Source organism: Strigops habroptila, chromosome Z (genome assembly GCF_004027225.2).
Source record: "Strigops habroptila isolate Jane chromosome Z, bStrHab1.2.pri, whole genome shotgun sequence".
NCBI classification, from domain to species: Eukaryota; Metazoa; Chordata; class Aves; order Psittaciformes; family Psittacidae; genus Strigops; species Strigops habroptila.
In genome coordinates this window covers 84,155,496-84,183,287 of record NC_044302.2, presented here as the reverse complement: position 1 = coordinate 84,183,287, position 27,792 = coordinate 84,155,496, and the positions used below count along the sequence as shown (strand labels likewise).

The window sequence follows — 27,792 nt, the reverse complement described above, 5'->3', positions numbered from 1 at the left end:
CCACAGTATGAAAATTGTTCACTTGCACCATGAAGTATTTAGTAATTTTGAGCAGTGTCTCAATATATTTTCTGATTATGTTCTGACAAATTTTGTGAATTAGTAGCATGGTTTACCTTTTAATTTTTCATTTTTTGAAATACATGAATACTCATTGTAGTAGTTCTTAATGTTTGTTACATTTTGGAGGAAGAAAGCTATGAAATCAGCCTAATCCTCAACCCTGCTGTGCTCTTCAAAGATTCAAATAAATTAATTAATTTAGGTCATAAAGCTCCTTTTGCAAACTCATACTTTGGAGCAGGCCCCAATTGATTAGTTTTGTCACCTTTTTGATTTAAGTTCAATTACTATATAATTTTTTTGGTGGTTGTTTACCAACTTTGTTGCAAAACATGAGGTCAGCTTCAGGAAGAGACCAAAATAATCCTACTAGTTATAAAGCAAAACTAAAAGATAAGCCTTTCAGTAAAACTGTGAAGCATTTAACAGTATCTTAACAGTATCTAACCTAGGGAATTCCTCATCTCCCTCCTCCTGTCTTCACCCCCTTACTGGTAATAAATGATTTTTTTACCACTCCCTGACCACCAGTGTAACAAGAGCCATAGCTCTTCAGCTTAATTTGAGAGGTAACTAGCATGATGTTTTTAAAGTCATGTAAATGTCTTAAATAATTTTCCTTTACTATTTTTCTCTCAAGGTTAAGTAGCCCTGAATATTAAACCTATCTTACTTGCCCTTTTTTAATTTCTCAGTTTAACTTCTGAGCTGCTGACCTTGGTTTTCCTTTTTCTGTGAAGGAGTATTATAGCTACCTTCTCATTTGATTTATAGCTTAAGCTTCTCTAATTTCTTTCTGAAGCTGCTTTATCCGTCCAGCAAACATGCCCAGTTTTGTAAAGGCAAAGTGATAATAAATGATGCACTCATGCATGTGATCTTTTCTAGTCACCCAGTCTATTATTTTCTCAGATTTTCATATCTCTAACTTTTTTAAAAAAACAAGCCTGTTTCACAAAGGAATAGATGTCTACTTTTGCAGGAAGAAGCGTTCTTGGAATGTTTACGCTATTGTTTTACTTGAAGCCACATTTGTGCAGTGTGTGGTCCATTGCTTCTACAAAAAATCTAAGAATGCAATTTTTAAAATGTGAAACTGCAATTAGGAATCCTTGTGTATAACCCAAAATTGGAATTCCTGCAAGACACATAATAACAAAAAAGTGAAGGAAGGACTTCAGAAAACTACTCATCTATCTCCTTTTTAGGTATGGCAAAACTTCAGACTTGATTTTTTTCTTTTTTTCCTTGCTCTCCGATATACCAGTTGCTTTTATCAGTTTCCTTTTTTATTTAAAGATAAGTTAAAATGTTTATTTTAGAATGAAGTTCTTAAAATGTAGAGCTAGGTGCAACTGAGGTGGCTCAGGTTGATGACTATTAAACAAAATGTTTCTTCTTCAAGCTGTGCTAATGTGGGGAATGATAAGATATGGGAGTTCTCAGTTCTTGTTCAATATGTTATTACATACTGAACAAGTGAATGATTAAAGTTTTGATGCGGTTAGGATTTCTCAGTTTCGATTTAGTAGGTGGTGGGAACAGAAGAGAGACATGGCATTGGAGCAGATTATTTTGCAATATCTGTGTTTCTCTCATAATGGCCACAACTTGCTTTCAGAGACTGTTGTATTCAGGTTTCGTATAGGAAAATCGTATTTTGCAAACTCATTATTTTGCCAATTTAGAGTTAAGAAAATACCTAACCATTGTTCGAATTCTTAATTCAGAGTCTGACATGGGTCGAGCCTGGGCTTTTTCAGAAGTGGAAAGAGTGAACATAGGCTGTGGAGCTTCTTGTGTTGCAGTTGCCCAAAGACTTGCTTAATAAATGTCATGTTTAGTCCTCCCACATTTTTTGTGCTTGACTCAAGCAGGGCATTGACAACAATTTGAGGATGAATGCTTGCATGGTACAGAATATAATGGAAATAAATGTCTCCGGTCTAACAAACAAACTGTAGTGCATATTCTCTGTGAACTTCTGAACTTGACTGGTTTAGAAATGCCATATAGCTTTTCTGTGAAAAAAGACTCCTTAGGTGTCTTAGCCTAAAATAGAGTGTGAGGAAAAGGTCTCTAAAATCATACTTGTTTATTCTGTTGTCTGAAAAGATTTCTTCCTCTTGTCCCACTTGAGGGCTGTACAAGAAACAGAGAGGGGACTGATACCAGAGCAGCTCTTGCTTCCAAGTCAGTGTCTCCTGGGAAATGCAACATGAAGCAGCAGCTTTCACACTCTGCCAGTTCTTGTCAGATTTTGCTATATCGATCTCTAATTTATTGCCCTCTTTTTGGGAAATGCTGTGTTCACAGCTAATGTAATTACTGTCATGTTGCTCTAACAATGACTTAGAAGTCAGATTAAAGCTGATCATGAATCCTCTGACAAAATAGCTGTTCCATTACAGAATGTTAAATTAGTTGAAACCAATCCTCCTTTTTAGGAATGTACATACCAGACTTGATGGGAAATTTTTTTCTCTGATCCAAAGTGGAATTTCTAATCAAAGCCAAGCCTAGAATAGTGAAGAACGAGTCTAGAGGTTTAAGGAGTCGTATGGGAGAGAAGAAGATACAAAGCTTAAGACAATTTTCTGTTTCATTGTTAATACTAGGCTAAAATTGCTTTCTTTCTCTCGGTGTCTTTGGTAAGTACAATTCCACATTGTATAAGCAAATATATTTTGGCTGAGATAGCTAAACAGCAACTGACTCAGATATGATATCTCTTGGGATGCGAGAGAGAACTTTCAGATTTCTGATCTGAATGGGATAGGACAGTGATTGAAAGCTTGGACTGTTCCTACCTAACACACTCCAGCTGTAGTCTTTACGTTTCAGAAGAAAGCTCTTGAGTAGGGTTCCATGATTCAAAAAGATTTTGGACTTGGTGGCAGCCAAGCTAATCTACTTTCGAAGAAAGGCATATTATTTCCCATGCAGCCTTAATACAAACCCTAAAGACATTTACTTTACTTAGAACAAATGTTTTTACCTGATTTTTTGCTGGAAGGACTTCAGAACAAAGACATGAGACATAAAATGTCTGTAAAGATATTTGTGTGTATGTGCGTTTGTATAAAAATGCAGTATCCTCAAAGAATGTATCTTCATGTAAAAAAAGAGCTAATTTAACTCCTCTTGTAATTGCTTTGATAGCTGAAGGAATGATCCAGGATGCAGGCTTATAGTTGTCTTCAGGCCTCAAGAACGAGGAACTTGGTAGCAAGTGCTACATTTAGGATGCCTAATAGTTGGTTGTTGAATGCCCATGAGAGTCGTCTTTAGTGGTTTCTGAAAGCTCTAGTAGGTTTTGCTGAAGAGACCTGCCTTTTCTTTGACCTGCAGTGTTCAGCCTGGTGACTTCAAGTCACCAGATATAGGTGACCTATAATGGTATAGGTATTTCAGTTCTAATGTGAGATGAATTAATTAATTGCATTTGTTTATCTTACCAAAATAGTTGCCATGGGACCATTTCCACTCCCTTTGGTAAAGAGAATTGGTTTATCCCATATAATTTATTCCTTCCCTGAATGGAAATCACTGTTCTGCGATAGGGTGGCAAAGAGAAGCTGAAATGGACTTTCTTCAGATATGGTGCTGCGAGAACATGAGCTGTCTGCCAGAACAGCCATGCCTCCTGGGGCACCAGCTCTCCTTGCTGGAAGGCTGTACCTACGAGCAGCTGGGATGGCAGTGATGAGAGGCAGAAAAGGAGCAGCTGCCTCATAAGGGAGCTTTTCCAAGTTCCAGAGCGGTGAGGAAAGATGAAAAGCTATGGTTCAATGGAAAACATGAGATGATGTGCTGGGCATGTGACTTTTTCCACAATAAGAGCTGCAGTGGATGTTTGAAGTATCCGTACTCAGTTCTAACAAATCATCTTCAATTGAGGTTAAGATGCCAGCTAATGTGATTAAGCTTGTATCCAAGGGAGAAAAGCCCTGAGGCTGTGGCTTGAAATTGAAATATTGAGACCCTGCTAATCTTGTCAATATGGAGAAACTAGTTTCTAATAGGCCTGCTATGCAAGAGTCGCATGTGGAGTCATTGGTGTGCCTTGAAGCTCGAGAAAGACCATCTTCCTTTTATACCTGTTTGGAAGCTGCCTTCTTTTTCAAAAGTACTGTGAAACAAACACCTTGATATTCTGGGTTGCAGTCAGTGTGATAAGCAAAGGAAAAATTTCTAGTCAGACATCAAAATCAATAAACCCACTGAAACCAACAGAAGCTGTTTGAAATAAACCCTCCAGGTTTTGAGGGGATGTTTAGTAAGAAGAAACAGTAAGAGAAAGCCAGGAAAAAAAAAAAAATTAAAAGGTTTTTTCCGGTTTTTAAGTGTTTCAGATTGTTTTAACTAAAGCATTTTAGGTTGTTTCAACTAAAGCATTGTTTTTTAATATTATCAGGTTAGTGAGACAAGTCAGTCAAATGGCAAGTTTTTAGACTTTTTCTTTTGAAGGCCTCAGAAATTGGTTATTAAAACTGATTTCTGTTAATACAAATTAGTATTTTCATTTATTAATACACAGTCAAGCATTGTGATCTTGGTAAGCTAAGTTGATTTACGGTTGCTTAAACAATTGCAAGCCATCTGCATATGTTTTATCCAAGTCTCCTAGCACGGTCCTGTGTATTTTTGTTGTGAGATGAAAGTCTTATGAAGTGTTCAGAAAGAACAAAGTTAATGTTGACAATTAATACTGACAGCTGTAAGTTTAACCTTTCATAATCTTGAAGACTTGTCTTTCTAACCTATACAAATTTATCAGGGGTTTTTTTGGGGTTTTTTTTTTTAGGGCTTTAGGCAGTAGTATTTTGGAAATGAAGTTTTCACTTTTACTTCTAGAACACTTTAGAAACTACTTTTCTGTAGCTTAACCACTTTTATTTTGACATAAGAACTGGCAAGAAATAAATGTATGTTGGAGAGCAGAGAGTTCCTAGTACTGGAAAAATGAGAAGCTGGAGCAGCCGTCTAGTCAGAAAAATCAGAGCAAAAGGTCGCTTTTATATGGAATTTGTTTACCCTGAGAAATACGATCTAGTTGCCAGCAATAGATAGGAATCAAGTCAGCAATCCTGTACCGTATGCTCTGAACAGAAGCAGAGCACTTGCTGTTCTTATTCTAGTGGAGCATTGTGTTGCTCTGTTTGTATCAGTCTAATTCTTAGCACATACACTTGTGCCACATCCCCACAGGCACACCAGATTGCACCTCAGTACTGACCTCATGTCAAACCGGGATTAGCATTTTGAGTCGACAATGCAGAGGTGCTTAGATTAGGTACCTGATATGGGTTTAACTAATACTTTTCCTTCATTCTCTGCCAGTTTGATGTCGTTCAGGAGCTTTATAGATCTGTTAAAAAAAGAATTTTTCAGTGTTCTATTTGTAAACAAGCATCAGACGCAAGTCATTGATCATTAAATGTGTTTCCTTTAGAAAGCACGTTTTCTCCAACGATTCTTAAGTGACCTGCTCTGAGTGGGTCCTCTGGGTATATCGGCACAGTTTAGAAAAGTGTTTCAAAAGCAACTATAGTATCCAAAGAGCTGTAGACCGAAGAAGAATAAAAGGAAGGTGCAGCATCAGTACTGCTCTGCTGCCTCATAACTGGGCTGGAAGCAAAAGCTGGAAGTGATCTGTTGCCACTCTCTCTGCTGAAACTGTAGTTAAGGTGCAACTTGCATAAAGCTGATGTTAAATCTATAATAAGGTTGCATGTATTTGCAAACGGAGTATTGCGGGATATAAGGTACTGGCATGAGGTTCTTTTGTGACCTTTTAGGAGGTCCTTTTTTAACACTTGCGGCTCCCATTGGCTTCAGAAGACTGAGTCACTCTTAAATAACACCAAAATTGAGTTTAGCTTTGCAAACTTCAATTTAGCCTGGAGAAGTCACATCTACACAGAAAAATAGAATTTGCTTGGTGTTAAGCTTCCATCCTACTTTTAAGAAGTTGATGCAGATGTTTGAAAAAAAGAGTAATAAGGGTCTTTGTGGAACTCCTGGTAATACCAGAATACTTTCTGAACAGGCCTGGGCCAGATTGATATCTTAAAATCATGAGTGTACTTCATGTGCTGTGGGTGGGAAATGTTAAGTTATTAGCGCCAGTAATTCATGTAGAAAGCCTTATCTTAAACTGCATCTAAAAAACAGGATGTTTTTCTGCCTCTAGAGTCCAGCTTAAATTTGGGGCGGGGGAGCAAACCTTCCCTTTATACTCTTCATGGCTAGTTCCAAATTTCCATGAATTGTTTATTGGCCAGTAGAAAAGAACAGTTGCAGTAAAAAGACTTGGGATTAATTCCATATTGCTTTCAAGTGGTTTACCAGTAAAATCCTTACACCAACGGTGCAGCAAAAGAGGTGCTTATGCTTTTACTGGTACTTAAGTGCCAGTCTTTAAAAATTAGTAGATATGGTTAATGATGCATATTATTATTATGCTAAAGTTTTCAGTACATTGATATTCAGTATTGATAATTCACAGTGATATATGGGCTTTTGGATAATTTATTAATTTTTTAATTGAAAAAAGTATCTTGATTATAAAAATATACAACATAGAAGAAGAATATTAAATCCTCATAAAATTTTACTGCAATTTTAAAAATCAGTTTGTTTTCCAAACTACGCTGTGAAATGACAATGGTAGATCATATTCCATATGAAACGTGACACACCTGATTATTTCAGGGATTAAGTTTCTGACATACACTAGAAGGGGTATCTTTCATTCTCATTTCAGCTGAGTGATGTTGGTGTGAAGCTGGCATTTTGGATTTGTTGATTTTTCTGATGATCGTAGGTGAACACTGTCTGCCACTTCCTGACTTATGGTACAGGAGTGCATTTGCAGGAAGTTCAGTTTTAATTGTTGCCTGTTGAGGTAAATTATGTTCACCTCACAGGTAGACTGGAGATTACCTACTAACATATAAAATGGCAAGCCTGTGAAAGTCCCTGTGATTTTCTTAGTGAAATGAATAAAGCTGATTAAATAAATCAATACGCACAGCAGCAGTCGATGAATTGCCTAGTGCAGTACCAGTTGTTCATATGGGGTTTTGTTGTCCAAATGAACAAACTTTTGTATTGCTGATCTTCAGTTTTTCTTAGAGTGCAGTGTCTTTTATGATGTATATGTGGTGGTAGGTTTTGTAGCCCTTCCTAGTTTAGGCAGCTCTTTTATGGTTGTTTATGTTCATGGAAGATGGGATTTAATGACCACTGTGGTCATTTTCAGTCTCACATTTTTGTCTGCTTGGATTTCTCAGTTCAAAATGTAAAATATATGTTATCACAGAGCTATATTTAAATATTTATTTGGTTATTTATATTTAAACTGTCCAGTGCAAAAAACCCCCAGATTTCTTATCATGGTTAACAATTCATCGGTAGAGACAAGTAAGGAGACACGCTAGCTGAGGATTGTCTTCTCTTTTAGCAGTGACTGCTCATAAATTTCAAGCCAGAAAAGCTATGTATGTCTTGGTAGAGAACTGATACCATAATTACCCATGCTGGTACGTGCTTGAGACAGGTTCAGGATTTTGCTAGTGAGCAGGTCAGAGCTGATCTGTGCAAACAGGCAATGCCTGCTACCTGGTGTTATTGCAGGACAAAGCTGGTGTTCACTGCAAGCGTTTTGCTGCTGTGCAGTTGGGGACAAACAGGCACTTCCATCTGACCTTGTAGTGTGAGAGCGCTAGCATCTGGGGACCATTCATAGTGAAATTCCAGCGTTTCAACAAATATGTGACTTATTTTCCATTACTGCCTGTGGCAATCTCTTATCAACTATATTCTCACGGGAGGCATTTTTCTGGCTACTGGTAGGAGAAAAAAAATTTAAAAAATCTTGAAAAGTATTATTGACAATACAATTGATACATTGCAAAAAAATAACACATGCAGTAGGAAAGAGGAATTGTTAGGACAGTGGTTCATTTTTTTTTTCCAGTCAAAACTCAATGTCAGGCATTTTTAAACCATTCAAAATTTGCTTTTAGCAACAGTAGGTTTCATCCCTTATTCTCCAGTTCTGCTCTCAGAAAACTGCCAGTATGATTATTTAAATAATAATAATAAAAAAAGTGGTTTAAACTTTACTAGGACACTTAGTAAAAGTGTTTTCTGTCTTAGACTATTGTAGCAGGTCTGTATGTTATTTAAATGGAGTTCAGTTTTGTAAGTATCCTGCTTTATATTTTGCTGGAACCTGTTAGATTTATATACTGAGTTTGTCTGAAAAATAATATAAGTCTTCGTGCTAAGAAGCAGTTCAAAGTTTAGGAGTTTTCAAGACCCTGTTGCAGTATGGGAGTGCATGCTGTAAACATGGAAATTCTTTTTTATGTAGCCATGACATAAGCTGGAACAACATAGTGGTTCCCTTTTTACTCTACTAAAAGATGGCTCAAATACAGAAAATAGTTGTTCTATTGTGTTCCAGTGAAAAGTATCATAGATTCTTGTTTTGTTTTGTTTTGTTTTTTCCCAAATCACTGCATAGATGAGTTTGTTTGGGATTAAAGGACAAGCTGGATATTTGTAAGCTTCCATCTTTTCCCTTCCACTGCACTTACTACAGTTTCTTGGATCACAGCTGAATTGATATGCATACATTTTATAGACATAAAATATGAGCTATTGGCTTTTAGCATGCGTGTTGACTGCATATGGTTTTGATGTACTATATAAAAACTGGCTTGGATTTAAATTCTGTGCTGTTCTGGCTAGCTGGGTGTGAGAGGGTCATATCAGGATATTTGCACTTCCTTTTGGAGGATTTCATCTCTTCCTGAAGCCTTAAATAATTCGGTTGAGGGTGAGCCAATGATTATACTCAGTATAAGGTGATGAAAGACAGGAGTTTGTAGCCATTGTGAAGTAAAGAAATGGAAAAAGTTGCTGCTTTTCAGAAAGCCTTTATTGCCACCAAAGCATTTCCACTCTGATACTAGCCTTAAGACTGCTGACCTTTGAGAGAAATTACCCAACAATCCTTGAAAACAATTGGGGGGAAAAATTAATGAATAATGATACCAAGTCAGGAAGGCAAAAAAAAATAAATTGTTGTCCTTCATCCTTGTAGGGACATAGTAACATGAGTTTTCAGCTAGGTATTTTTTGCATCAATTCTCAGGTTACTGCATTTCCCAGAATGTTCAGAAGGAGTTTCTGTCCTAGGGTGTTTTATAGATGGGTGATTTTAGTTTTGCTGGGGTATACTGAGAAGTCTTGACAGATCTGACTGTTTGTTTGAAGTTATTGGTGCTATAGTTCACATTCTTTTAAAAGCAACTAGACTTTTTTATGTGTAAATAGCAGTATAGTGGCAATATCCCCCCTCAGAAGTACATTACTTTGCAGTGTTTGGCAGTTTTCTCTGATTTTTAGACAGAATATTTTTATTTTATTCTTCAAAGATAGCTTGCTAGCTGACCAGGAGAAAACCAAGTACAAAGCATGGATTCAAAAGAAACTTGAAATTATGTAGACAGTGACATTTGCAATTCACATTTGAACACTGACAGGTAGTAATTTCCTCCAACTTGCAGGATTTGCCAGTGTGATGAGTATTAGGTGCTTTCTTTTTCCTTAATTCTATATTATTATAGTGAAATTATGAAAGTGTAGGCCATGTTCCATAATGACAAAAGTCACCAGTCTCCATTTTCTCAAAATAAACCTCCTGTGAATGAAGAGTAGGCATTATACTTACTATTGAATATTACTACATCTCTGCCTCAAAATCTCAGATGGATTTGTACAAGCTTTCACATGCTTTTATCATGAGCTTCAACTCTGATATTGTAAAATACATCTCCGCTTCAAAGATGCATTTAAGTTAACCAATTATTAACCATGATAGAATGTCTCTATCTAAGGATGGTCATACCGTTTTTTTAACCAGATATTGATGGGCTGACCTTCTTAACCAGTACTGCTCCCTACTGCACAATTGAGCTGTTTCTTTACGTTGCATTATAGGCATAATGTTGAAGGAACTGTTACTTGAAGTGGTTTATGTTGGTTACATATATTAGAGAAAGTATGGGAGCTACTTGCTTAAGAATTAAAAAAATATTGGGTTTTCTTCCTCCCGTTAAGCAAGTGATACAGAATTTAATTACTTAAGAAATCTGAAAAGAATACTTTGAAATATTTAGGAATTATTTCACATGATAAGAATGCTTTGGATACTTAATTAGCTTCATACTTGTGTGAAAGAAATTGTAAGATTATGTGATCTACTTGGCCTTTCACTTAGCCTAAGAGAAACAAAATTAATTGGAAATATATAAGGTAAGCTGATTAGCATAGGAAAACCAGTCCAGTTAACAATGTGAAGTCAAATGAAAAATCAGTAAGGAAGAAATGGCTTTGGGGCTTGCTAAGGGTGTTGGTGTGTACAGCAGTAGCTGTACCCAGCTTCCCATGCTGGTTTCACCAAGTCTACATAGTGGAAAGCTTACAGCAGCAGGATGTCAGCCTGCAAAACTGGCATCCAATGTATTTGAGCAAGTAGAAAACAACTGAAACATCCCTGATTCTTCCTATCAACCTAGAGGAATTTTGTGCAGAGGGAAACCTACAGGTCCATGAGCAGTTTTGGAGAGAATTGTGAAGAACAGTTTTCTTTAGGTTAAAGAGTCCTTGTTTATTCGCTTTTTGTGTGAAATTAATCTCACTCCTTTTTAAGCTGCTGGGGTTTATTTAAGAAAATAACTTACAGGTTCATTTTAGCAATGTTTTCTGTGTGGAATCTGAGTTAATTATAGATGACTATAAATATCTTCTCTGAAAAAAAAGGTCAAGAGGTGAAGCGTCTTGGGGGCTTATAGATAAAGCTAGATGGTAGGAAACAAAAGTTACAGTGGGATGTTAAAGAGGAAATGGTCTTTGATAGCAAAGGAGGGTGAGCCTAGATGAGAACACAAAGATTGTAAGGACTTGAATGGAGTTAAATGTCAATGAAAGAACTACATCAAAAATGTGGACTGGAGATCACTGAAGACCAGCTGAAACATTTTATAGGAGTTGTTTCACTTCCATCAAGCTGCGAAATTTGCTAAGCCTCTGTATATCTGTACAAGTCAAGTACCTGACCTCACATTTTCTGTATGTGACTGGATATTTCTAAGGCTTTTTCTCCCTGCTGTCAGAAATGCAGAGTGCTAAGAATTGTGCTGATGAAAGGACTACTTTCCAAACTTTGAACAAAACAGTTATATTCTGATGACTGTCAGTTGAGTGGGGCACATATTCTTGATCTCTGCTGTTGTATTTCCAAAAGTTTTGCCTATTGCATTGTGTAACTCATTTGGGACCACATTACAAAGCATTGATTCAGTATATTTTCAGGCTTGACACCGCATTGTAAAGCTATTTTCCCATACAAATTATTTAGTACAAAACCAACAAAGAAAGCTTTCTTTAATGGCTTGTACAAAGCATTTAATTGGTTTTGGAAAGCATGTGGCTACTGAATCTGGAACGTATTTCTTGGTCTTTTGGGGAAATTTATCTTCTTTTAATAAGAAGTCTTTTTTTTTTATTATTTGGTCTTGTGCCAGAAGGTCAGTCTTTTGCACTTCAAAAGTTAAAGATTAAAGAAAAAATGCTGGAGGCAAAATTACACAAAGATTCTCTTGTAGCCCTGAAAAATAAAAGGCTTGATTTAAGTAGTAATGAAAAAGTTTCAGAAGTCGAAACTTTTTTTTAGTATACAGCCTGACTTCAGATATGCTGATATTTAGCTGGCCAGAACTGAATGTAGCAGCAACTCCTACCACAGCCTCCATGGCCTTCCACAATAAGGCCAGAGCACTGTGGCCCCCAAGCTCACAGACAGCAATTGTACCATGCTGTCGTATTTTCTTCCACTGGGGATGTCTGTGACTAAATCTCTTTCTCGTAAGACAAGACTGTATCATTCTGCAGTGACATTATTGCAAATGAAGCAAAAAATAAAATGGGAAGAAAAGAATCCACTTTCACGTGGTTGAGCCATGATTTCGTAAATAGCATTTTTATAGGTATATCTTTGCAACCAGATGCATGTTTAATCTTCCCTTGCTACCATCCAGCTGCAGTGCTGAACCTAAATCCATGGTGGTGTGTTGATGCAGCTAAAAGATCCACTTTTCAGGAGGTTTTATTTGCTGAGGCTCAGTGCTGCACTTGCTGAAGGACACAGTTCGTTCTCTGATGCAGGCTTGATTCCAGCTAGCTGAGAGCAGCAGCACGGGCTTGCATGGGCCAACATGCAATGGTATCAATTTCCTGAAGTGAAAGAGTTTTGTAATTGAAGAGGATGATACTGTTTGCCACCATTTTGAAAATAAGCTTTTGTGGGAGACCAAGCCAATGCTCCCAGCCCTGCTCCCCTCTATGAGTAACTGTCACCAGCATCCCAATTGCTTACGTTCATGCCGTTTGCTTCCTTCTAAGATCACAACAGAGAGAGGTAGTCTTTTACAATATAAACATAAAAGACTTTTAAAGGCAATCAGTTATTGCCTTTTAAACTAGGACATCCTTCCTAATACCATGTAGCTTTCAGTACATTTTGACCAGATTCACTGTTCTGTGTTGCTGTATTGCACTCCTTTGTTGTTTGCAGGTCTTTAAAATATCCTTACAGCATCATTGGTTGCAATATGTGCTGTACAAGACATTTTTTTAAATTTAGTTTTGCAAGAGGTCCAGGTATGTGGGAACTCCATTAAATAGTATGATCTTATACTAATCTTCAGCTTCAGTTTCTCTATCGTCTTTTATTTTCCAGGATAGAAGCAGGTTTTTTTCAGTTTTCCAATATTTTCTAGTTGTGCATACTTTTGCAAGACATTTCTACTTGGTTTGTTGTCCTCCTTGATTGCACTTAAACCTCCTTTGTTTCAGTCTCTTCTTGCAAAATGCAGAGGAAATTGGTAAGGACACCTGAAATGCTAGAGCAGTAAGTGTGAAATGGAACAAAAAATAACACTTTGACCACATGCTGGTGGGGAGAAGGGGGATGCAGCCAACATGTGAGCACTGTTCAATGCAAAGTGCAAATTTGTCTTTTCCCATTTTTTGCAAAAAACAGTTGTATTTTCAGAATAACCACCATTTATAGAGGATGCAGTTGTTATTTGCTACAGACCATATACAGATAAAATATCCTAACTGAATTTACTCTCTTCTCTTGGCTAAATCAATCTTCATGATGTCATTTATTGTGGTGATTTGTGGTGATCTATTTTCCATCAGTAAAGAGCCAGGTTTTTGGCTTTATTCTCCATTTTGGGTTATTTTTATACCCATCTATTTTAGGGAAGTGAGGGAGCCTATTCTGCAGTTGTCTGTTTGCAAAGGTTAGAGTGGCCAGGCAATACACATGGTTGACTCCCAGAGAAATCTAGTTTTGCATGCAGAATAACAAGGCAGACAGCACGAACATTTGGTTAAAAGATCTCATTAAATAAAACAGAAAAAAAATTTATTAGTGGCTACTGGACAAGCATGAGCTACTACTCTGAGTCTGTAATAGAAATATTTGGATTGTTGTCTTAGTGACTAAGTGTCAACCTTTGACGTATAGGTACAAACTGTGCTCAACAAAGAGTGCCGCATGCATATCAGCTAGTGTTCTCAGTTTAAATTGGCAGTGAGAGGGATGTTGTCCCAGGTTTTCTACAGTGCCGTGTTTCTTGTTGAGCATGAACTTAAAAGCTGGAACTTCAGTTTTATCCGTTGTTAAACATTCATATTCTGCATTTTTGATCTGTATTTTAGTCATTCTGTTTGTTTTAGTCATTCATGTCTGAAAAAATAGTGTTAATTTACCTACATTAATTTTGATTAAGTATATAGTCAAATACTACGTACCTGACAAAAAAAGGTTTTTTTCTCCTTAATCCCCATAACTCTCAACAGAAACTTCTGCAACTTCCGTGTAGCTCTTCTTTTTCCACTGCCTTTGCCAGTAGTCTTTCTAATTCATATACACAAGTTTCCTAGGAACGCATGAGAATGTGTGCATTTTAGGAAGTGGAAGTTTGGAAAAGTGTAAGCTAGATATTGTTATTAATATAAAGTATCATTTTCACAGTCACAATCAGTGATATTTTTAAATGTTCTGAATCGTCAGCTTACATGTACAGTGTTCTTCAGTACTGAAGAATGAAACAAAACATAAAAGCCAGGTTTGCCATGAGCCAGTAGATTTTTGTTAGTTAGCAGTGTAACATGGGTCACTGTAAACTCCACTTACTCCATTTACCACTTGCAGATCTAAATTTACAGATTTGACTAGTGACATTTCCTTTTACAAAATCTGTGGAAAATGTAGTACAATACCTTTAAATCTATTACTTATAAGAAGTTAATCTTACACTGCTTATAATGGCCCTTACTTTTATTAGAAAACTTTATGCTCATAATGTTTCATAGCACATGGAAGCCACAGAAGGTCATGTTATACATTTTCTTATTAAAATATGCCACACAGTTTGTGTATGAAGTCAAACTTCAAAGCATTTGATTTCCAGCTAAGATAGAATGGGAAGATGAGACAGCAAAAGGATAGCCATACTGGACCAAATCAAGGCTGTGTTTGTTCAGTATCATGTCAACAGGAGTACATGTAAGCTGATAGCTAGAGACAAAAAATAACTGAGCAAGCATATATGATATTCCTTTTCCAGTTTCCAAATACTTCCAGCTGAGGGGATTTCCTGAACCAGATGTGCGCTCTGCATAGTTTCTAACCTGCAGTGGTTTTGTCTTCCACTAACTTACTCAGTTACCCACTGAATACATAAGGTTTAGCATCCAAAACATCCCTTGTCAACAAGGTCTACAGGTCTATTCCTTACTGTATGGAGCCACCTCTTTCTTATTTCTGACTAGTCTGGTCCATCCAGCTTCTTTTGATTCCTCTAGGTTTACTTTTTAGGACACGTATTATTATTGCTGGTTCTAATTTGACCTTCCTCAGAAGCACAAGGATTTAGGCAGTTAGTAGCAAAGAGCTGGCATTTTTTATTTCTCTTCTAGTCTGCTTGTTTTAGCATTTCATATTTTCAAACTTTATTTTATATCTATGAGGATCATCTTTTCCATTTTAATGGAGTGTAATCATTAAAATTATTAGTTTCTAGTATATTGCATAACAGATTCTGGAAACTTCGAGACAATTTAGCACAGTCAACACAATATGCAAATCACAAGAGTTGTCAATATTGCATCATTGTGACAAAATTCCTTGTCTATGAGCAGATGATGGAATGATGATGAAGGTTGTGATGGAGTGTACAGAACACGAAGTGCACGTCTAACCTGTGGTTTTATGGGGAAGTAAATTGGAACAGATGAGCTGGAATCTGCGGTCTTTAGTATTTCATATCATAATATGTTACAAATATCATTGTAACGTGAGAAAGGGGGAAGATTTGAACCAGTCATGAGTGACTTTTTTAAAATTAATTTTGTTGATTTTAATTATGCTTTGGTGACCAAGAGTAAGGGATGAAAATGCCTATTGCAAATGAACAGGGATAGCAGAATTCTTCAACTATAAATGTTTAAGGAAGACAAAAGATGCATGGATTACTTTTCTGGCACATTATTTCCCATCAGACTAAGAGCCATGAATTTTTTCTTATCACTTGCAATGAATCTTTGCTTAAGAATCAAAATAAGCTCTGTTTTAGTTTGTTCACTTCTTTATATTTCCTGACTCTGACTGAGGGAAGAAAACCTCCATTTGTGTTATTTTTAACACAAAGGAAACTTTTCCTTTTTTGCTGTCCAGTGAAACTGGAAATGCCTACTGAGTGATAAATAGTCTTCTGTGATAATTTTGCTGCATTAAGCAGGAAATAAGATGCTGAGAGAGACAGATTAGCATTGACCGCTTGGGAGCTTAACTATAGTAACAAGCTTTCTGTGAGAATATCATCTTAGTGGTGAATAACACAGATGTATTTTAGTAACTGGACATTATTTAAGATCTTTGATGTGCAGCAAGTATTATGGATTTGGCTATTTTTATGTAACTTAAATGTCAGTGAATTATCATAAAATGCTTCTTCGAAATGAAATGGAAGTTGTGTGTAATTGTGTTTTTAAGTAGTCTTGGTGTTCTACAAATTTAAATAATTTTTGGCTCTTGTGAATTAAATAAAACAGCTTTGCAGCAGCAGTCAGTGGTTGCTTTTGAAATTGACTTCAACAGGACAAAAATAGATGAGATCACTATAAGAAATAAAAAAAATAAAGAAGATAATTAGCCTTATTTTTATACATACCTGGTAATTTTGGCCTCTTCATGAGCCTCACAGTGGGTTGTGATTATCACTTCAAACTGAAGTTTTCACCCTAGATACCTCATTTTTTCTGAAACTTGCAATACAGCCACATTTTTGCAGTATTTTCCCTGATGATGGTCACTGAGCTTTAGAGTATGGGAAATCAGCCTGAAGAAGCATCTGCTCTTATGACTGATCTCATCATAGTCCAACACCACTGTTGCAGAGCAACTTTTCCTAAGTGGGTAAATGTTGGATTTCTGCAAATAGTCACATGCACGTGTATTTGAGATAACATCTGGTTGCTTTAAAAATTTATTCTATTCTTTTCAAAATATGAAAAGTTTACAAGTACTCTAGAAGAGAATAAAGAGAAAACTATATCCTTTTTTTTTCTCCAGTATGGATTAAAACTAAGTACATCTGAAAGATTTTGCACATTCTTTTCCTATGTGTGTCTTCTGCAAACAGTTGAAAATTAGTTAAGTCTCAAATTTTTTAAAATTTGAGAACTACTACCTTGAACGAGGGAAGGAACATTTTGTGTATAATTCTTACATTAGAAATGCGTGGAGCTAAAAAGAGTAAAAGTAACAAAAAAATTATTTACTATTAAAGGTAATAATGTTTTACCTAATGTTATTTGAATTGTGATTTACAAATTAGTAATGGACTTTGCAAAATAGGTTTTGGATACAGAAGTCTGGTTGCTAACAGTCCTGAATTTAGCTGCATATGTATGTGTATACCACTTTCAACCCCTGTCTTGTACCCTCAGTTAAGTTGTAACTGAACACCGATTTCTGAAAAGTCGGGGGTTTTATGTGTTTTGCTACATATTACTTTTTTTTTTTTGAAGCTCTCTTTCACCTTGTTGGCTCTTCCAATGTTGATGTGAAAAATGCAATGACCTTCAGTGGGCCTCTGGAAGACATGTTCGGGTACACAGTCCAACAGTACGAAAATGAGGAAGGGAAATGGTAAGCTGTTTTTCTTTTCTTAAATGGAAACTCCAAATTATCAGGTATTCAGTGACTCAAACATTATACTCAGACATATATTTGTAAGTATGCCTCATACAAAAGGGTCAGATTCTGCCAGTCATATTTCTTAAATTAATGCACGGTTGTAAGGAAACATGGAAACATTGGGAGGCTGAAAGATCCAAATTTATATCTACATTTATTTCCTCAAAGATATGAATGAGTTCACAAAGTGAGTAAATTCCCTCCTCGATGGAGCTGAGAAAGTTCTGTGTTTTGCCTGAGCCCTCTTTTTTCTATTTCCCAAATAAAATCAGTATCTTTTCCTTGTGTTAATGTATTGGCACTGAAATTTCTTCTGTTTTACCTAGCTAATCTGTATTACATACTTTTTTCTGAAGTTTTCTGTCAGAGGTTGTCTGAACTGAGATTTTAAGTGGTGGGAAGATTTCCCTGTCAAAATATTTATTAATACAGTACTTTACCCTTCCTTTTGGAGGGCTAGTTATGTCTTGCAATAAATAATACATTCATATTTGGGACTTGGAGCCTTCTTAACCTGTCTTTTCCTTCTTGTTGTTCTCCTGAATTATAAGTTACATTTTGGCATGCTTACTGGTATAATTTCTTCTTGGCCTTTTGGTAAATACCTGCTTATGCTTTTCTCTTGTAAAAATAAACTTCACAGGCTAACCACTGGGCTAGAGGACTGAAATAACAATTTCATGGTAAAAGGTTTGGGAATCCTGAGGTCTCCATGATTATTTGCAGATTGCTCTGGTTTTCCCAGAGCTTTGCCAGTAATTTGATATTCTTGGTAAATCCAAGGAGTCCCGTGGGCAGCCTGGGACGGCAGGCACTTGACTGTGTGACAGCCAGGTTGGACTACTCTTCAGCACCCGAGCAATCCCTTACACAAGTGCAAGGGCTGCCTGACACCAAGAGTCTGGCCACCACTGTGACACAGTGTTAACCATTAGCCGCAGGGGATGTTCACAGAATCGAAACTGCAGAGCCTGCGTTTGAAAATGCTAGCTGTTGTTTGCATCCTTGTTGTGGGATGAGGGTAATTGGAGAATAATAATGACCTTCTTTGAGCTAATTTAGACCTTCAGGAAATGGTATCTGTCCTAGGAGCTGGGATTTTGCAAAGTCAGCTATATTGTTGTAAACTGTCCTGAAATCGTTCAAGAGCAAAAAATAATATAAGCTGGAAATGGCAACTCTTCCAGTAGCTGAAGGGAGACAGGAATCTAAACTAGTGTACTAGATCTGAACATCTCTGAAATTAACTCCAGATCTGCTGTTAAATCGTCAGGCTTCCAAGTTACTTTCAGCATAGCAACATCCAGAGCAGGAAGTCTGAAGGTTGACAGTTTAATATACAAAGCAGCTTTGTGATGCTTTGTCAACTGCTATAATGCTACCTAGATACCACAGACAGGGCTTTTCAGCAACAGAAGTTCTGTGAACCTGGCTGTGGTTGTTTCTCAATATAACTGTGGTCCCCTAAAAAAATCCCCACTGCAAAAAGCCAAAACGGCCTTTCAGACCTCTTCTGTCTGTTCATGGCACCCTTTTTTTCTGGGAAAAGAACAACACAGGGACATGATCCTGTTCAGCATTGACCACATCCCATGGGATGTCAAGCTTATTCAGCTTCTCTGCACTTAAATGGAAGGCTGTGGTTCCCATTTCTAAGTTTGGTGTAAAAATTGGATACATTACAGCATATAGTTGAAAGAGCAGTAAGATCTATGTATGTACTCAGAATATTTAATTTTTCTTTAGAATTAGTAAATTTATTATTAATGAAAAAATCTTAATGGATCACAATGGGCTATTCCAGTATGGGTTTTTTAGAAGCTGAATTGTGTACTGGGTTAAAATTCTCCTGTCTTTTTTTTTTTTTTTTCAATCTGTAGGCTACATTTTACCTATTATGTCATTCTATTCAAGTATCTTCTGTCTTTAATTTATGATTAAATGTCGAAATGGTTCTCTCAATAACTCTTCACAATCATCTAAGTGTCCAGGAGCAAATCTTACCAAACTATTACTCCTAAAGTACACACTCTTTCCTGTGTATGCTGTGAATTCTAATTTAATCCAAGTTCTTCCTTACACATTTAATGGAGCCAGTTGTTATCTGCTGGGTAATGCTGGGCTATTTAGTTTTGAGATTTGAGAACAAAGATTTGAGAACAAAAACAGTGTCCACCTCTAAACAGTGTTTCCTGCTGAAAACTGGATTTAAGAGTGGATGCTGATTTGTGCCGCTTACAAAGTACTATCTGAGAATAGTGATTTTCGATCACACCAAGTTTTGAAAAAAAAAAATGCACAAAATAAAAATCCTTACCATTTTTGAAAATTGAAATTTCTTTTAATAACACTTTTAATAACATTATTTTTTATTAAGAAGAGTAAAACCAATGTATTTTACACTCCTGGCTCACATTACTTGAGACTGAATTCTTCTGGATGCTTGTGAGCCTCTTGTTTGGCATTTGGTCTCTCAGCATTGAAAATACCTTTTCTTCTAAAATATATTAAAGATCAAGAAGCTATTAAATGAAAAAGCTCTTTCTTTTTGTATTACTTTTAATACTTGCCATCCACTCACCAATATTGCTTTTATTATCCACTGGAATTTTTAATATTTTTATTTTACTGTGTAATTTGGTTTATTGGCACATTTCTTTCTGTGTTCTTATTAAAGAGAAGAATGTCTGCTTTTGCTTCTATCTGAACTAACATAATAGATACTTTTCTTGCTCTCTATCCTGTACTCCTGGTACAGCGCTTGCTGCAGCTGTGCTCTCTCTGTAAGTTTTATTTTCTTACTTTCATGCCTTTCTTAAGAAATAAGAAATTTCAGTTAACTTACTTCATTTCCAGGGTACTTATTGGTTCACCGTTAGTTGGCCAGCCTGAAAAAAGAACAGGAGATGTATACAAATGCCCTGTAGGAAGGGACAACCAATCACCCTGCACAAAACTAAACTTACCAGGTATGAAAGAAAATAAAGCTTTGTCATGTGGAGGGATAATAGAGGTCAAATTTTAGGAGATTTTTAGCTAGGAAATATGCATTAGAATTGTTTCTACAGTGAAAATTTACTTAGGTCTCCAGAGCTAAATGTGAAGTAAGTTGTGTTTGTAACATCAAAAATAATTTTATTTTAAAGCTTCTCATTGTCCTATGGAAAAAATGCTCATGATTTTAGAATGGGCATTTGGCTGTGGTTTTAAAACTTTATTATGACCGGCATTAATTGACTGCAGTTGGCAGTCCTGGCCATGGAGCCAGAAAGGCCATGGAGCATAGACTCATGGGTTACCCTTTCCAAAGAGCCTTCATAATGCCATCAGTAAGCTTTTAATAAGGAAGTAGCCAGGCTCACGCATCTTAATATGATGCAGGTAAATATTAATCATTTTCTTGCTCATGTCAAGAGATACACTACGTAGACAGGAATATGCCCAATTAATATGAATTTCACTAACTATACCTGTTGTGGTATTTTTATCTCCTCTTTTCCTTTGAAAACCTAAATGTCAGTAATGTAACCTAACAGTAACAAATATAAAGCTGTTAGATCGTTTATAGCAGGACAGGGTAAAAAATGAATGTTTGTTTTCTAATTAACAAAACTGTGTGAACAGTAATCTCTTGCTTTCATTGTGCTGTTATTTTAACTTTTTTTCTTTTTTGCAGTTCAAGAAAACTATTTGAGACAGCAACCCAGACAAATTTTCTGGGATAAAAGCCAGAATCAGAATTTTTTCTTGATTGTTGTAATTGAAGAAGGAGGAGGAAGGGTCCTAAAATATTTGATGAAACCAGTGTCAGTCTGGGTTTTATTTTGGAAGCTAATATCCCCATGCTAGGGGATATATACTTTAACATTTTGTTTTCATATTCCCAAATACTTAACATTTTAATCTATTTATAGCTGCTACTTCAGTTCCTAATGTCGTGGAAGTAAAAGAAAACATGACACTTGGAACAACCTTAGTGACTAACCCAAAAGGAGGCTTTCTGGTAAGAAAGGACTTTTTGCCAACTTTAAAAGAAGTCTGTTTTTTCCTCAGGTACCATAACAAAAGCCTTTCACCCTTTCTCATCTTTTAAAGGCATGTGGACCACTTTATGCTTACAAATGTGGGCGTCTGCATTACACAACTGGAGTCTGCTCTAATGTCAGCTCAACTTTTGAAACCATCAAGGCAATTGCTCCATCTGTGCAAGGTATGCATGCCACAGGAATTCTTTTGTGTATCCAGAAATATGAAGTGCCAAACAAGACAAATGTATACACATAGGCATACCAAAAAATATGAACTGTTTAACTTAGCTACCAGCATTACCAAGTTAAGTAAATGTTTTCATTGTCCGTATATAACCTAAATTCTTGCTACTTTTGGAATTTATCTCAGTATAAACAATCATTAGAGCACTATGTAACATCCAAACACAATTGCTAAAAATAGTTGCTTATGCTTTTTACTTATGGCCAAAGGTCTTTTTAAATAATGACAGCATGTTAAGATCTCATACAAGCCCAATTTAGTAATATAGATAAAAATCTTAAAGACCTGGTCCTTTGGAAAAATCTAAGAGGAACAGATTGACGTTGAAGAAGGTAGGGGTCACTATTAAGTACTTCAGTTATGTGATCTTTAGTCCCATTCTTAAATTTCTGCTTACAAAGAAGTGCCTTGCTGGTAAGGGAAACACAAACTATGTAAAATATGGTGCAAATGTTCATGAATGACAGTTGGCATCATACATGTAAGTTCAGCCCAACTCAGAAGGATATGCATTTGTTACTAATCACAAAAGTAACTGGAGCTGTGAGATAGAATTGATCTTTGTTAGTATCAGTTTTACGTGGCGATTTTTATTGCAGAGTGTAAAAACCAGTTGGATATCGTCATTGTCCTTGATGGGTCCAACAGCATTTATCCATGGGAGAGTGTCACAGCCTTCCTCAACAGCCTCCTGAAAAACATGGATATAGGTCCTCAGCAAACACAGGTACCACCGTAGATATTTTATGGTTGTTTAATTTGCAAGTTAAAAAGGATATGCAGGAAGTGGGTTGAGAGCATCACCTATGGAACTCTTCAATTCCACGAACTTACAGCAAAGGGGTACTAAAACAAAATAGCTGAAACTGCAACGAGGTCAGTGTCTGCCACCAAGTAGCAATGTCAGGGAGGCTCTCCCTCCCCCCACTGCTCAGGCAATCTGGAGAGGCAGACTTTCTAACCTAAAGACAGAAGTTAAGTATGTTAAGTGAGGCCATTTGAACACTGTCCTTTCCCACTTCCTTCCTCTCCACAACCACTTCTTGTCTTCGTTTGCACTTCACAGCACAAAGGTCATTTCTGCTCCGTCGAGGCACACATGCATGGTTCAGACAGCCTTTGATTGTAAGCTTTTTGGATTCAATATTCTGGACTGTGGAACATTGAGCATACAGCTTTTAAGCGTTTGAAATAATAATTAACGAGTAGCTGTTAAACCACGTTATTAATGGCAGAAGCTGCATTTGTATAAGAAGTGGAGAGGGCCAAATTCCCAGCAGCTATAAATCAGCGTGGTTCCACTAGAATTAATGGAGCTACAACCAATTACCCCAGCTGAGGATCTGAGATATGTTTCACAGTCTGCTGAACAGAGTATGTAAATAGCAATATCAGCAGAACTCAGGGAAGGGGGAAACATGGACGCTGGGATACATTTTAACACAGAAAGCTGTATTAACGTCATCAGAAGAAACCAGGTCTTCCTTTCACTTCTCCCTTTTCCCTCCTCTCAAAATCAAGGATTTTATGGGATCCTGTATAGTATTTGATATGCTGCAAGCCAATACTTAGTTTGCTACTTCAAGTTCCTAACATTCAGTTCCTGCATTCACAAAGGAGGCTGTGAGAAGGTGTAAAGGATACCTCTGTCTGCAGAGAGTATTCCTGTCATTTTCCAAGTGAATTGGGGTTTGTGAGTTACCTATGCAAGTCCCTTGTTGGCTGCACTGAACACTGGCTGATAAAATAATTTTTTATAAACTGTCAACTTTACAATCATGTCGTGTTATTTTAAACACGCTGTTTTTCCAGATATTGTGAGAAAGAAGGAAAAGCACTTTGTCAAATTTAATAGAAAGGAAGAAAAAATTTCTTCTTGGTCCCTCAAACTGGTCATTACTCAAACATGTGCCATCTTGGGAAAATACTTAAACCTGAACTTCCCAGTACAGGGCAATGTCTGCATGGAAATCATCACAGCCTTCTGCCCACAGGGCTTCTTGGGAATAGTACACAGGGCAATCAACTGTACTACACCCTCATCCCTCTTCCTCACCCTGCAATTCCTAAATTTTTACATTGCCACACCTCTGTTGTTATATTTGGATTTGGAATCCTGACTTGTGTGTGGCTCAGCTTGTGCACAAGAGGTTCCTTGCTGGCCTGCACTCCAGCAGCCTCGCATCTCCACCTACAAAATCTATTCTGCCCACAGTCTGGCATAGCTGCCCCTCTTCTCACACATATACTTCTTCACTTGAGAACATCAGCTTTGGCATCTGATTGCTACAGAGCAGAAACATGAGAGGGAGATAAGAATGGGATAAGGGGGAGAGAAGCTGACTGGAAATGGGAGGCAAAAACTAGGTGGAATTTTCTTGGTTCCTCTTACCTTCCCCCTTTTCCTAGAACACATCCCATCTCTCTCCTCTCTTCCAAGCCCTTGCTTGGGAACCCTGGCACAGCCCAAGGTAGTAACGAGTTTCTACTGTCTCCTCCACCCACACTGTCTCCTTTCTCAGACACTGTGTTTAAATGACTAATGAATGGGGAAGAGGAGAAATGACAGAACAGGCATATTTCTCCCCTCTCCTCTGGGAGCACTGGAAAATACAGGAAAAATTGTTTACTTTCTGTCTGTTTAAATTGATTTTTCCATGTTCATGTTTTGGGGACTGTCGAGCATGTAGAAATCAGTGGACTTTCACTGACTTCAGATTGTTTTCCTCTTGCACGGGAAAGGAATGAGGCGATTACAGAATAACTCCTTAGCAGCTTGGGTGTGACTTGTTTACAACTGTGTTTTGATTAGAGGCTTGCAAGATATTTTTTTCCCACTTACTCCTTCCATGAACAATGGTCATTAGATTTGTGGCAAGTCAGAAGTGAAATTTCTCTGTGTCCCATGTTTGACAAATTTGAAAGTGAAAGCCAGGAGATTCAGATGTGAACAACCAAAGTTGTTGTTGTGGTTGTGGTATAATTTTTTCAGAAGTATTTCCTTCCCTTCCTCTTTCCATTCTCCAGAAAATCCCAATACCATACTGATAGTTAAGCTACGTATCCTGAGCTTAAGGATAAAAGAAGTAAAGGGAAAGTGATGATAGAAAAGTAGAAAAGGACGAAGGAATTAAATGGGGAAAAAAATGTATAAGTGGGAACAAAATATTTCTCCTGGCCTTATTCCACATTTTAATTTGCTGCATAGAGGATAGTTTTTTTCCTCTTTTTTTTTTTTAAAAAACATTTGTAGAGGTAATTGTCTTTTTAATATGAGGGTATGGTTTTTAATCCTTTACATATGAGCAACCTTCTGTGATAGGAGAATATCAAAAAGAGAAAGCAGAATACTTTCAGGTATGTTCAATTCCAGCTTTAAAGCTATGTTGGAATGGCCTTCAGAAATTTTCAGACAGGTTTTATTTTTCCATTAATATAGGACATAGGCAGTTATAGGTGTTTGGTCTGTACCTTACTGTGTCTCCAAAGGGACTGTATGATTGGATAATTAAGTCATGCCATGTCATATCTCATGATCAGTTTTATTTTCAGAAGAACAGAAGAGTATTAAAAAGGTATTAAAAAGATACAGGGTTAAGAAAGATGTTTGCAATAGTTTACAAATTATTTCTGAGTCCTTGCAAGGAAACAAAATGTAGCAGAATTAATTCAATTTTGCTTTGATTCAGGTATCTTTATCAATTTCTCTGAGAAAATGCATTATCCACCAGTGATTCCCAAGGCATCTGTGCTTTTCTTTCACATTAAATATGATTTAAATATAACAAAAAATATTTCTTATTTTACTCCATATCCCAATGGTGAAAATCCTAGCATATCATTTCAATGTACTAAATGGTTTTCCTTTCATTTTCTCTATTTATTTTTTTTGTTTTGGTGGTGTTGTTTTTTACCAAATAAATTAGCTTATCTTAATAATTTATTGGGAAAGCCAGACTGTACTTTCCAAATAAAGGGCTGTATTCACTTACAGAACGCAAATAAATAATTGCCCTCAGAAGTGTTTTGTCCCAAAGTAGGACAGTCCTTCTCTTGCCTGTTCTCTCATACAACACTTTTTCACAGGAACTGGGGACAATTAAAGAATTATTCCCTTGTGTAATATAAAAGCTATGGAATGCTAGCGAAGGGAACATTAGTTTAGGAGTTACAAAGATGTTCAATAGATTATGGTCACTAATGCTGGGAAACATATTGGGTTTTCTGGAGTAGAGTGGAATTATGTCCTCCCTTATAGTACTACTGCATTTTCAAGGTTTAATTTAAACAAGCAAATCAAAACATACAAGGCCTGTAAGCATCATTCCTAGGGGCTTGCTGAAGTTACACAGTGTGAAGAGGTTTATTGTCCCATAAAGGCACATTTGCATTATGTAGATGTGTCATTTATAGTTTTCCATTAGATTAAAAGGCTGCAAAACCTTAAAACTTCATTGCTATCTGATAGAATATAATTCTAATTACACAGGGTAGACTTGATTCTGTGATCCTGTAGGAGACAGGAACATGCAGCCTAGTAATATTTTATCAATTCTGGGAAGTTTTTCATTACCGTTTTTGAGGAATGGCTCATCTTTGATGCCATGAAATATGTAGAACATGATGACCAGTGTTTTCAAAGCTAGTACGAAGGAAGGGTCCCTCAGAACAACAATTGTATCTCATAAGATAACCACATGCCCCCCTTCCTTCCTGATTTACAAGCTATGCACCACAGTGCAGTTTTCCAGACTCAGATGTTCCTCCCATTCACTTCCTGAGAAGGAAATGCTCAAAATGTTTACTTACTGCGATCATGGACAACGTTTCCTTTCAAATAGGAAATGATACAACTCAATGTCAGCCTGTAATCTTTTTTAGGATGAAGACAACACCACCATGAGTCTCTAGAATCATGAAAGACTGGCATACACTTTTCACACTGGTAGCAGTTAATAGTTGATTTAATCCTTAGTACCAATAAAATTTTCTTTGCTGTAGATAAGGAGCCCAGGAATCCACAGCAATGGGCTCCCTGGCATACAGTAGTCTCTGACCACACTTGTGCATGGCCCTGGAATACTTAAGGCACTCCACCTGCTCCAAAAGGTCAAAAATAATGAAAACCCCTTTTTTATCACCAGTTCATGGCAGTCTTTTTAAATGACTAGCAACATCCTGTTCAGGTTATGTTGTATGTCACTTTTGATGTGTGCCACAAAATCATTGCCTTGGAGGGAACGAGTTAAAAATTTCATCTTCAGCTTGGGGTTTAGTTAGTGCCACATGACTGCTCTGAGTGGTAATAACAGCATGTGCCCCAGCCTGTTGTGTAAGCATTGTGCAGGATTAATAGGCTGCTGCCCGCGAGAACATGCAGTATCTGGATGCTCTCAGCTGCAGGTGGAAGAGGGCATGCCTCCAGGACAGAATTAAAATATCTTAAAGGGAGCGACTTGTCATAGCTTTGAACTTAAATCAGTTCTTGCAGATTTGATAGTATTTTCAAAAAGGTACAGAAATTGAGTGGGGTAGATTTTGCTGCCACATACCAGTGTGATTATAGTCCCGTATTTTTATATAAGTAGCTCTTCATAATGATCATGATATTGGTGTTTAGTATCAAATATTTATCCAACTCTAACCCTTCTACTACAAGTAAAAAAACATTGTGCAGAATCTGAGAGGCTATGAAAGTAAGTGAAAAAACACCCGTAAAGCAATTGCAAAGTACATACTAAGCCACTTCTAAAATAATATAATAGCATAAACATCCCAGAGGTCGTATTGATCTCCAGTACCTAAATGCTAGAGTGCTTTTAATAATAGATGAGTGAGACATAAATGCCACATAATACTGCATTATCCTAAATAACACCTATAAATTGTCATGTGTAACATAAAATTGAAATATGCTAATGGAACATTGTGTGGATTCTTCTCAGTAAAAGCTGTCAGGAACCTGCCAAAACATTAAAACTGGCAGAGATGAAAGAGAGAAATTAATTAATATTTAAGAATATTGCTCGTCTTTTTATTTCACACTTGTTTTTGCAGCAGGTTCCCTCAGGCATTTGTGGTTGGGTTCCAATCCCATGCATTGA

The 27,792-nt window shown here is 36.8% G+C and overlaps 1 protein-coding gene across 8 annotated transcripts in view; it reads left to right on the top strand.

The window, feature by feature from the left end:
- The window catches only part of LOC115619479 (integrin alpha-1-like), a 73,393-nt gene that overhangs the window by 11,428 nt on the left and 34,173 nt on the right, over positions 1–27,792 (top strand). For all 8 annotated transcript variants that reach the window (XR_003995034.2, XR_003995032.2, XR_003995035.2 and 5 more), the window contains 5 exons: positions 17,248–17,368; positions 20,273–20,385; positions 21,331–21,419; positions 21,512–21,626; positions 22,288–22,415. Coding sequence is in view for 4 of the 8 variants with exons in the window: in XM_030511783.1 (XP_030367643.1) it covers positions 17,248–17,368; positions 20,273–20,385; positions 21,331–21,419; positions 21,512–21,626; positions 22,288–22,415 (566 nt within the window). In the remaining 4 variants the exon portion in view is untranslated. The remainder of the gene's footprint in view (positions 1–17,247; positions 17,369–20,272; positions 20,386–21,330; positions 21,420–21,511; positions 21,627–22,287; positions 22,416–27,792) is intronic.